The 12,538-nt window shown below is 36.8% G+C and overlaps 1 protein-coding gene across 1 annotated transcript in view; it reads left to right on the top strand.

The window, feature by feature from the left end:
• CCDC91 (coiled-coil domain containing 91) overlaps nucleotides 1-12,538 on the top strand; it is a 416,515-nt gene that overhangs the window by 144,010 nt on the left and 259,967 nt on the right. Inside the window, exons 4-6 of the mRNA XM_052640421.1 lie at nucleotides 7,781-7,941; nucleotides 9,201-9,404; nucleotides 12,103-12,207. Of these exons, the coding sequence (XP_052496381.1) occupies nucleotides 7,781-7,941; nucleotides 9,201-9,404; nucleotides 12,103-12,207 (470 nt within the window). The remainder of the gene's footprint in view (nucleotides 1-7,780; nucleotides 7,942-9,200; nucleotides 9,405-12,102; nucleotides 12,208-12,538) is intronic.

Here is a 12,538-nt window from a genome sequence, read left to right as displayed (position 1 = left end):
AGGGCAGACACACTGAAACCATACTCACAGAAAACTAGTCAATCTAATCACACTAGGACCACAGCCTTGTCTAACTCAATGAAACTAAGCCATGCCCGCGGGACAACCCTAAGACGGGCGGGTCATGGTGGAGAGGTCTGACAGAATGTGATCCACTGGAGAAGGGAATGGCAAACCACTTCAGTATTCTTGCCTTGAGAACCCCATGAACAGTATGAAAAGGCAAAATGATAGGATACTGAAAGAGGAACTCCCCAGGTCAGTAGGTGCCCAATATGCTACTGGAGATCAGTGGAGAAATAACTCGAGAAAGAATGAAGGGATGGAGCCAAAGCAAAAACAATACCCAGCTGTGGATGTGACTGGTGATAGAAGCAAGGTCTGATGCTGTAAAGAGCAATACTGCCTAGGAACCTGGAATGTCAGGTCCATGAATCAAGGCAAACTGGAAGTGGTCAAACAAGAGATGGCAAGAGTGAATGTTGACATTCTAGGAATCAGTGAACTAAAATGGACTGGAATATGTGAATTTAACTCAGATGACCATTATATCTATTACTGTGGGCAGGAATCCCTCAGAAGAAATGGAGTAGCCATCATGGTCAACAGAAAAGTCTGAAATGCAGTACTTGGATGGAATCTCAAAACGACAGAATGATCTCTGTTCGTTTTCAAGGCAAACCATTCAATATCACAGTAATCCAAGTCTATGCCCCAACCAGTAATGCTAAAGAAGCTCAACTTGAATGGTTCTATGAAGACCGACAAGACCTTTTAGAAATAACACCCCCCAAAGGTGTCCTTTTCATTATAGGGGACTGGAATGCAAAAGTAGGAAGTCAAGAAACACCTGGAGTAACAGGCAATTTTGGCCTTGGAATGCAGAATGAAGCAGGGCAAAGACTAATAGAGTTTTGCCAAGAAAATGCACTGGTCATAGCAAACACCCTCTTCCAAAAACACAAGAGAAGACTCTACACATGGACATCACCAGATGGTCAACACCGAAATCAGATTGATTATATTCTTTGCAGCCAAAGATGGAGAAGCTCTATACAGTCAACAAAAACAAGACCAGGAGCTGACTGTGGCTCAGATCATGAACTCCTTATTACCAAATTCAGACTGAAATTGAAGAAAGTAGGGAAAACCACTAGACCATTCAGGTTTGACCTAAATCAAATCCCTTATGATTATATAGTGGAGGTGACAATAGATTTAAGGGCCTAGATCTGATAGATAGAGTGCCTGATGAACTATGGACTGAGGTTCGTGACATTGTACAGGAGACAGGGATCAAGACCATCCCCATGGAAAAGAAATGCCAAAAAGCAAAATGGCTGTCTGAGGAGGACTTACAAATAGGTGTGAAAAGAAGAGAAGTGAAAAGCAAAGGAGAAAAGGAAAGATATAAGCATCTGAATGTAGAGTTGCAAAGAATAGCAAGAAGAGATAAGAAAGATTTCTTCAGCGATCAGTGCAAAGAAATAGAGGAAAGGAACAGAATGGGAAAGACTAGAGATCTCTTCAAGAAAATTAGAGATACCAAGGGAACACTTCATGCAAAGATGGGCTCGATGAAGGACAGAAATGGTAGGGACCTAACAGAAGCAGAAGATATTAAGAAGAGGTGGCAAGAATACACAGAAGAACAGTACAAAAAAGATCTTCAAGACCCGGATAATCACGATGGTGTGATCACTCACCTAGAGCCAGACATCCTGGAATGTGAAGTCAAGTGGGCCTTAGAAAGTATCACTACGAACAAAGCTAGTGGAGGTGATGGAATTCCTATTGAGCTATTTCAAATCCTGAAAGATGATGCTGTGAAAGTGTTGCACTCAATATGTCAGCAAATTTGGAAAACTCAGCAGTGGCCACAGGACTGTAAAAAGTCAGTTTTCATTCCAATCCCAAAGAAAGGAAATGCCAAAGAATGCTCAAACTACCGCAGAGTTGGACTCATCTCACATGCTAGTAAAGTAATGCTCAAAATTCTCCAAGCCAGGCTTCAGCAATACGTGAACCGTGAACTTCCAGATGTTCAGGCTGGTTTTAGAAAAGGCAGAGGAACCAGAGATCAAATTGCCAACATCCGCTGGATCATGGAAAAAGCAAGAGAGTTCCAGCAAAACATCTATTTCTGCTTTATTGACTATGCCAAAGCCTTTGACTGTGTGGATCACAATAAACTGTGGAAAATTCTGAAAGAGATGGGAATACCAGACCACCTGACCTGCCTGTTGAGAAATCTGTATGCAGGTCAGGAAGTAACAGTTAGAACTGGACATGGAACAACAGACTGGTTTTAAATAGGAAAAGGAGTATGTCAAGGCTGTATATTGTCACTCTGCTTATTTAACTTATATGCAGAATATATCATGAGAAACGCTGGGCTGGAAGAAACACAAGGTGGAATCAAGATTGCCGGGAGAAATATCAATCACCTCAGATATGCAGATGACACCACCCTTATGGCAGAAAGTGAAGAGGAACTAAAAAGCCTCTTGATGAAAGTGGAGAGTGAAAAAGTTGACTTAAAGCTCAACATTCAGAAAACGAAGATCATGATATCCGGTTCTATCACTTCATGGGAAATAGATGGGAAAACCGTAGAAACAGTGTCAGACTTTATTTTTTGGGGCTCCAAAATCACTGAAGATAGTGACTGCAGCCATGATATTAAAACACGCTTACTCCTTGGAAGAATAGTTATGACCAACCTAGATAGCATATTCAAAAACAAAGACATTACTTTGTCGACTAACGTCCATCTAGTCAAGGCTATGGATTTTCCTGTGGTCACGTATCGATGTGAGAGTTGGACTGTGAAGAAAGCTGAGCGCTGAAGAATTGAAGCTTTTGAACTGTGGTTTTGGAGAAGACTCTTGAGATTCCATTGGACTGCAAGGAGATCCAACCAGTCCAGTCTGAAGGAGATCAGCCCAGGGATTTCTTTGGAAGAAATTTTGCTAAAGCTGAAACTCCAGTACTTTGGCCACCTCATGCGAAGAGTTGACTCTTTGGAAAAGACTCTGATGCTGTGAGGGATTGGGGACAGGAGGAAAAGGGGACGACAGGATGAGCTGGCTGAGTGGCATCACTGACTTGATGGATGCGAGTCTGAGTGAATTCCGGGAGTTGGTGATGGACAGGGAGGCCTGGCGTGCTGCAATTCATTGGGTCGCCAAGAGTCGGACACGATTGAGTGACTGAACTGAACTGAACTGAGGTAGTTTTCCTCCATTTCTTATTTTTATGCTTCTATTCAGTTTCTCTTGTCTAATTGCATTGCTTTCGTGCATTATTAAGTGGTATTGAGATAGTAGGCATCCTTGTCTTATTCCTGATCTTGGAAGAAATACCTATAGGTTTTTTCCATTAATTACCATGATTACCTTAGTACTCACGTCTGTATGTTTTACCATAAGAAATGATGCATTGATTTTTATTTGTACAGTGTCTTTTTTTTTCCAGTGTTAATGTTGCTGTTTTTCTCCATAAGTCTATTAATATAGAGTGTTATATTAATGAATTCTCTAACCTTGCATTCCTGAAGAAATCAAACTCATTCATTGCATATCATTTTCTCAATATGGTATTAGATTATGTTTAGTAATTTTTTATTTAAAACTTATACCTAGTTATTTTTAGGTAAATACTCCAAAATCTTTGTTGTTCTGGTTATTATTATTTTTATTATCAGGCTTGGCTATCAATGTTATGTTAATATTATGTAACTCTAGTGAAGTTTTCCTTCATTTTCAATGCTCTGTAATAATTTTAGAGTATTGGGATAATTCTAGTTTTGAATTTTTGTTAGAAATTCTCTTGAAATACTTTATAGAATGTGCTTAGTCACTCAGTCATGTCCAGCTCTTTTCGATCCCACTGACTGTAGCCCACCAGGCTTCTCCATCCATGGGATGATTTCTCTAGGCTAGAATACTGGAGTGTGTTGATATGCTGTCCTTCAGGGTATCTTCCCAACCTAGGGATCGAACCCAGGTCTCCTACATTGTAGGCGGAGTTTTACTAGTCTGAGCCAGCAGGGAAGCCCTCATCTATAAGGTAGTTGGCTTATAATTTTATTTTTTCCCCAAGGAAATATATGTTTTTAAATTATTTAATCCAGTCATGTTTTATAGACTATATTTCTATGGAGACTTTCCCATTATATCAAGATTTTTCAAATTTATTTACCTAGAAGTCTTAGAGGATTTTAGCATTAAAAAAAAGAAAAACTCTTCCGTTTTAATTATTATGTTACCTTTGTTACTTAATTTTTATATTTGTACTTTTCTCCTTTTGTAAGTTAATAAGTTAATTACTGTTCTCTTAATTTTGTTAGAATGTCAGGATTTTGTTTAATTTGATCTGCTTTTTTAACCTTTGACATCTGCATTGTCTTTATTATTTTTTACATGCTTTTAAAGTTTTCTGTGTTGTTTCTATTTTAGTTTATGATATAGATATTTAATTCATTTTAAAATTTATTGAAGTGTTCAAGGCTCTACATGTTTTTTGTAAACCCTGCTTTAAATGTATACCATAGATATGTAATGTTTTCTTTATTTCTTAGAAATGTGTAATGTCTTTACAGTGGAAAATTAAAATTGTACTGTGACTGGATGGATAATGAAGTAGGTGAAAAGATTCCTGGAAAAGCTTGTTGGTATTATTTTAACATTTAGAAGAGGAAACTGTGACTTATAGAGGTTTGTGTAATTTGCCCAAGGCTGCATAACAATAAGTTGTTATGGTTCAAATTTGAACCCATTCTGATTCCACAGCTGTGGCTTTTACTTAAGCAATAATATTGTGAGGTCACAGAGGTACTGAACAGTGTGGCTTAATCAGGGAACAGTAAGTAGCACAGTGTGACTGGAATGAAATTGGCACTTAGTGGTATCATTTCTGTGTTGGGCAAATATTTCTTTGGGAAACTATTAACATGGAATAAAGCAGGATTATGTAAGATAAAGGGTAAGTGTGATGCATGTACCAGACAACTCAATGCAACTGTCGGGTGGTTAGGTGAGCCTCTGGATCAGGAGGTCTGTAGAATGGTTTGTGTTGGACATGTGAATCATTTGTCATTAGCTTATAGATGATAATTTAAATAAGAACTTCTGAACCTGGTAAGAATATTGTGAATACTGAGAAGATTAGAGGGTATAAAAAACAGTGAAATGAAGATTGAGTGGAAAAGAGTCTGAAAACCAAGAAAAAAAGTCAAAATACTGAAGGAGTTTAGGATGTGTGTGCATGTGTGTGCTAAGTCACTTCAGTCAAGTCCAACTCTGTAGCCTGACAGGCTCCTCTGTCCATGGGATCCTCCAGACAAGAATACTGGAGTGGGTTGCCATGCCTTCCTCTAGGAATTTAGGCTATAGTGGCTTATAGGTGCCAAAGGAAGAGTTTCAAGGAAAAGGGTAAGTCATTAGTGTGATGTGCTCTGGAGTAAAAGAAGGATAAAATAAGAAATGTTCATTTAACTTAATAATAGCTGAAAGGAAAATTAATATCATAAGTTATGAGTCTAGTGGAGTGACGAGGATTTGAAAGAAAAAGGAAATTTGGTTGTGAAGGGCAAGTGTGAGAGGGTGGTGGTAAGTATTGGAGTGTGAATGTGAGGGTGCTTCCTCGCCCTCCATACTTTACTCCCTCAAACTCCCGTTTCCTTTCCTTTATTTATCTCATTCCTTTCTCTTACTTCCTTTATTCTACCCTCTGTCCCACTTTCTCTTAACACGGCGTACTTGAACATATAATGTTACAGAGTGAGAATTTAACTCATGACAACGTGACATTTTGTCTTACATTATCGATATAAATATGAGTAACATGCATGGTGGTATGGTGGTTTAGTTGCTAAGTTGTGTCTGACTTTTGCAACCCCGTGAACTGTAGTCTGCAAGCCTCCTCTGTCCATGGGATTTTCCAGGCAAGTTATACTGGAGTTAGTTGCCGTTTCCTTCTCTGGGGGATCTTCCCTATGTAGAGATCAAACCCAAGTCTCTTGATTGCAGACAGTCTCCGGACACCATAGAGGTGTAATGGTAAAGAATCTGCCTGCCAGTCCCGGAGGTGCAGGAGCCTCGGGTTCCTCGGATATTTTGCTGCTGAGCCACTGGGGAAACCTGTCCATACACTTTGTACCTTTTATACCTGGAAGTAAACATACTTGTCCAACAAATTTTAACAGTCTTTGAAGTAATGATGAAGGTAATTTCAGCACAGTGCTAAAAGCTTTACATATTTTAGTCAATTAAAACCTCATTATCACCTCTATGTCAGTTTTACAAATGAGGAAACTGAAGGAAGTTAAGTAAATTTGCCAATTGTTTTGTACTTATTTTGGCAATATAATTTCAAAGTTTATGCTCTTAATCATAAGGCTGTATTCCTTTTTCCTATACTTCAGTACCTATTGTCATTCCTTGAAAAAGTTAGTAATATTTTTAGTATAATTTTAATTTAAAATTAGAAGCTAGAATATTTTGACATTTTAGGGAAATCTGTTAGCATATAGAATAATGAAGGATAGAAAAAATAATTTCTGAAAAAGATATATCAAGTAGAAATGTGAATTACAATTACAGGGTTTTTTTTTGTGTTTTAGTTAAAATAGTGAAATGCTTGTTGGAGAAACAAGGATACCTTGCCCAGTATGGCACACAGTATTTGAAAAATACAATATAGATATACAGTAAAAGCATATATAAGATAATTAAGTAGTCCTGTATGGTACCAATAAAAAATTGATACAGTCTTTAGTTTGTTAATACCTAATGACCTTATAAATGTCTTTCTTCAGGGAAAAATGCAATTGCCATTGTGAGCTGCCTTCCAGAATTTATGCTAGAGCTTCGCTGACGTTGCTACTGATGCCAATGTGGAATAAAGGTCTTTATAATTTAGACAGTCAAAACGGATAAATGAATTACTCTTAAAAGTGATTTAGTTTCTCTTCTTAAACATTAAAACACACATACAAATGTATTTGAATTTTTAGAAGGAACATTTGAAAATAATCTGTTTATTTTGCTGTCATCAATATTTTTGTCTCATTTCATGTTTGGAATTGGCTTTCCTTTTGTGACCTTTGTGTTTGAACTCTAATTACAATCTAATAATGTTTTGTTGTGAAACTAAGTACAGAGTTGCTTTTCACCATTATTTGTCTGTGGAAACAAACTAAAATTGACCTTAATATGAAAAAAAAAACTTATGTTGTTCTAAAAGAAGAAATTAACACAGAGACAGTAGATTAACTATTGTAATGTCATTGGTTTTCCCCTTAGCTCTGGTAGTAACTAATTCATCTGATTTGCCTCTTGGGTCATAAAGTCACTGAATACGTGGATGCATGTCCTGCTCATTGCTGTCTTCTCGGTGCCTAGTGCCTGTGTCTGGCACTTGGTAGGCATTCTAGTGCTTTTCGTAACTGAATAGGTAAATAATAAAGTTAAATAATTTCTGAGTTGCAAATGGACCCCTGTGGTAATGTATTAGTATGTAAACATTAAGATTCTATTAAATTGTTTTGTTTGCCTGGGTCTCACATGGAAATGTCATGTTAAATTTAGAAACACTAGTTTTAGATCTTAGATAACAATTCCTGAAAAGTAATCATAGAATCTTTATTTTCTATCCTTTGCTTTTACTTTCTGTGTCCTGTTTCCTTTCCTTCCCTCTACTCTCTTTCTTCCCCTTAATTGCTCTTTATTTTTTCCCTTTACTAATACTTTTTTTTGGTTTGTTTGTTTTCCTTCAGTATCTGGAGTCCATCTTTCTCCAGCTGCTCCTGAGATTGTATTGGACCATGATCATACTTCCCCTTCGGTTGGCTGCCTCTCTTCTGAGCCCATCATTGCATCACCAGAGAACACACATGCAGATAATAGCATTGGCAGTCAGACTATTCCTAAAGCACAGGTAAAGACAAGCAAACTTTTATAGGAAGTTTTCCTACTTAAAAAATTGCATACTGATTTAATTGAAGTTTTCCTGATTTCCCTTTTTTTTTTTCCTGTGGATACTCTTTGAGGTTAATATCTTGAATTCAAAAAACTGAACAATGTTTGTTTTGTGACATAATTTTAAGGTGTCCAAATAGCTTTATTTACTAAAATATGATTTGAATATCCTATTTATTAAAATAGACTTACTTTTGCATTGGAAATCGTGAATTTCAAAAAGGAAAATAATTACAAAAACCTTTTTCTTGGGGCTTCCCTTGTTGTCCAGTGGTTAAGAATCTGCCTGCTGATGCAGGGCATACTGGTTTGATCCCTAGTCTGGAAAGAGTCCACATGCCTTGGAGCAACTAAGCCCATGCACCACAACTACTAAGCGCTCTGGAGATCAGGAGCCACAGCTTCTGAAGCCTGCATCTCCAGAGCCATGCTCTGCAACAAGAGCAGCTACTGCAATGAGAAGCTTGCACATCACAACGGAAAGTAGCCCCCATTCATTACAACTAGAGAAAGCCCACATGTAGTAATGAAGACCCAGTGCAGCCAAAAATAAAATAAAATAAATACATACATAATTTAATAAATATTTAAAAAAATATATTTCTCTTTCAGGGGAACTTAAAATATGTTTTCAAGTATTAGAGTATTCATTTCAGTTTTAGAATAAAAACAAAAATATAGCAGTCATAATGGTTATTCTTTCAACTGTTTATTGATCCAGGCCTTGTTCTAGATGCTGGATTTAGACCAGATTTCCAAAGTGCTATATACAATCTTGAGTCACCTGTTATCTTTATTAGAAAGTGATGACCAATTAAAGATTATTGATAAATTTCAAATTGATTTATAATGTAATAGACAAGCAAAGTCTGAATGTGTGTGTAAATTCAAGAACTTGCGAGTGTCAGAATTTTCTGTACTTATTATACACCCTCAGCATAAGAAAAAAGTTTTAAGTTTTTTAGTGCTTTATTTGGAAAATAATAAAACCCTTAAACTCTTAAGTTTAGAGAAAATTTTCTTTCTTAGATCAGATTGTTGTAACAATTTGAGGTCTTCTGTTGATTTACTTAAAGGGTGAAATAATTTCAGAACCTTTGCTACAACTTAATTTCCAGTGTGGTTTCTAGTGCCCTTTGGGTGATTTCTTTCTTGGTATAGTGTAAACTTTCCTCTCTTGTGTGTGTGTGTGTGTGTTTTTCTTTAAATGTGGTTTAGAATCAGCAATCAACACACACTCATCTGGATATCTCACTTTTTCCACTGGGTTTAACTGATGAGAAAAGTAATGGAACAATTGCTCTTGTGGATGATTCTGAGGATCCTGGAGCCAATGTATCAAACATACAGCTTCAGCAGAAAATTTCAACTCTGGAGATGAAACTCAAAGTTTCTGAAGAAGAAAAACAGAGAATTAAAAAGGTATATTTACATTTGCCTAAAAAATAAATGTTTGAATTGCATATTCTGGAAATATAATCCCAAACTCTGAAAATTCATCAGTGGAAAAGCCGTTATGCTCTTTGTGATATGCTTAAGTTGGTTAGATGAGTCTATCACTTACAAAAGCCTTTGATAAGAAATTTCTAGCCATAAATATGTACTTTTAAAGATATGAATGGCTTTCACTAGATTTTTTTGTTTTCCTAATGAATGCTTTCCTTTGGGTTTCTTTATTTTGAAGCACATAGTGTTGCAATTTTATGTAGATTAGAAGATTTGTACTATTCATTTGTCATTAGAGAAGTTACGCATCATGCAATATTTGACAGAATACTTAGAAATACAGCTGTTCTAGTAAATTATTTGTGTGTGTTCTTTTTTCAGTTTACTACAAAAAGGTCTCTATAAAAAGACTTGAGCAAGTTTATGGAAGTATGTGTTGAGGTCACTTCAGTTCAGAGGATCAGTCATGTCCGACTCTGCAACCTCATGGACTACAGCACGCCAGGCCTCCCTGTCCATTGCCAACTACCAGAGTTTACTTAAACTCAAGTCCATTGAGTCAGTGATGCCATCCAACAATCTCATCCTCTGTTGTCCCCTTTTCCTCCTGCCTTCAATCTTTCCCAGCATCAGAGTCTTTTCCAATGAGTCAGTTCTTCACATCAGGTGGCCAAAGTATTGGAGTTTCAGCTTCAGCATCAGTCATTCCAGTGAATATTCAGGACTGATTTCTTTTAGGATTGACTGGTTGGATCTCCTTGTAGTCCAACGGACTCTTAAGAGTCTTCTCTAACACCGCAGTTCAAAAGAATCAATTCTTCACCACTTAGCTTTCTTAATGATCCAACTCTCACATCTGTACATGACTACTGGAAAAATCATAGCTTTAAATAGACTGACATTTGTTGGCAAAGCAATGTGTCTTCTTTTTAATATGCTCTCTTGGTTGGTTGTAACTTTTCTTCCAAGGAGCAAGTGTCTTTTAATTTTATGGCTGCAGTCACCATCAGTGGTGGTCTTGGAGCCCCAAAAATAAAGTCTGTCACTATTTCCAAGGTTTCCCCATCTATTTGCCATGAAGTGATGGGACCAGATGCCATGATCTTAGTTTTCTGAATGTTGAGTTTTAAGCCAACTTTTTCACTCTCCTCTTTCACTTTCATCAAGAGGCTTTTTAGTTCCTCTTCACTTTCTGCCATAAGGGTGGTGTCATCTGCATATGTGAGGTGATTGATATTTCTCCCGGCAATCTTGATTCCAGCTTGTGCTTCATCCAGCCCAATGTTTTGCATGATGTACTCTGCATATAAGTTAAATAAGCACGGTGGCAATATACAGCCTTGATGTACTCCTTTCCTGATTTGGAACCAGTCTGCTGTTTCATGTCCAGTTCTTCCTGTTGCTTCCTGACCTGCATACAGGTTTCTCAAGAGGCAGGTCAGGTGGTCTGGTATTCCCACCTTTTTAAGAAGTTTCTAGAGTTTGTTGTGGTCCGCAAAGAGTTGGACTTGACTGAGCAACTTCACTTTCAGTTTCACTTTCACACAGTCATAGCTTTGGCATAGTCAAAAAAGCAGAAGTAGATGTTTTTCTGGAACTTGCGCTTTTTCGATGATGATCTCTCGTTCCTCTGTCTTTTCTAAATCTAGCTTGAACATCTAGAAGTTCATGGTTCATGTACTGTGGAAGCCTGGCTTGGAGAATTTTGAGCATTACTTTACTAGCGTGTGACATCAGTGCAATTGTTTGATAGTTTGAGCATTTGACATTGCTTTTCTTTGGGATTGGAATGAATACTGACTTTTTTCCAGTCCTGTGGCCACTGCTGAGTTTCCAAATTTGCTGGCATATTGAGTGCAACACTTTCACAGCATCATCTTTTAGGATTTGGAATTCTGTCACCTCTGCTAGCTTTGCCTGTAGTGATGCTTCCTAAGGCCCACTTGACTTCACATTACAGAATGTCTGGCTCTAGATGAGTAATCACACCGTCATCATTATCTGGGTCATGAAGATCTTTTTTGTACAGTTCTTCTGTGTATTCTTGCCACCTCTTCTTAATATCTTCTTCTGTTAGGTCCATATCATTTCTGTCCTTTATTGTACCCGTCTTTGCATGAAATGTTCCTTTGGTATCTCTAATTTTCTTGAAGAGATCTCTAGTCCTTCCCATTCTATTGTTTTCCTCTGTTTCTGTGCATCAATTGCGGAAGAATGCTTTCTTATTTCTTCTTGATATTCTTTGTAACTCTGCATTCAAATAGATATATCTTTCCTTTTCACCTTTGCCTTTAGCTTCACTTCTTTTCTCAGCTATTTGTAAGGCCTCCTCAGACAACCTTTTTGCTTTTCTTTTCCTTGGGGATGGTCTTGATCCCTGCCTCCTGTACATATGTTGAAGTAGCATGTTGTTTATAGTTAGCTAAAATGCTTTTATGTATTTATTTAATAAGCATGAATGCTTTTAGTATTATATCAAGGTTAGTGTTAATGTTAGTGTTTGGTATTGGTCTGGAAATGCGAGTTAAGCATACATTTTATATTGTTGAAATTTAAAGACCATGCTTCCTGTGGGTTCTTTCCTTTCCAAATATTTTCTATTGTGCCATTGAAAAATCAGAGTCTATTTTTTGCCATAAATATTATACAATTTATGCTTGGTTTTTTCTTTTAGGATGTGGAATCATTGATGGAGAAACATCGTATCTTAGAAAAAGATTTCCTTAAAGAAAAAGAGCAAGAGGCCATTTCTTTTCAAGATAGATACAAAGAACTTCAGGTAAACAGCAAATTAAAAATTTAATATGTAGGCCTTTTGATGAAGTATGTTACATATAATTTCAGAAAGTGCTCAATAAATGCTTTATGAGTGAGGGATCAGATACTTGCTTAAATATGTAAAATACTGACTAATATTGATGAAATCAATGATAAATGCCATTTTGAAAAGTAGATATCTCTGAGGAGCTGTGAAGGTTAGTTGCTTGAGTTTCAATCTGGCTTAAAATATTCTGTTTCTGATGATTTTCTCAATTTGGAAATTGCACATTGCAGTTTTTCATATTGTGATTACATTTGAAAAGAACTGATATATTTAACCTTTTTCATAA

Source organism: Budorcas taxicolor, chromosome 5 (assembly GCF_023091745.1).
Source record: "Budorcas taxicolor isolate Tak-1 chromosome 5, Takin1.1, whole genome shotgun sequence".
NCBI lineage: Eukaryota > Metazoa > Chordata > Mammalia > Artiodactyla > Bovidae > Budorcas > Budorcas taxicolor.
Note: the sequence above shows the minus strand (reverse complement) of the source record. Positions and strands in the feature narration are given on the sequence as shown.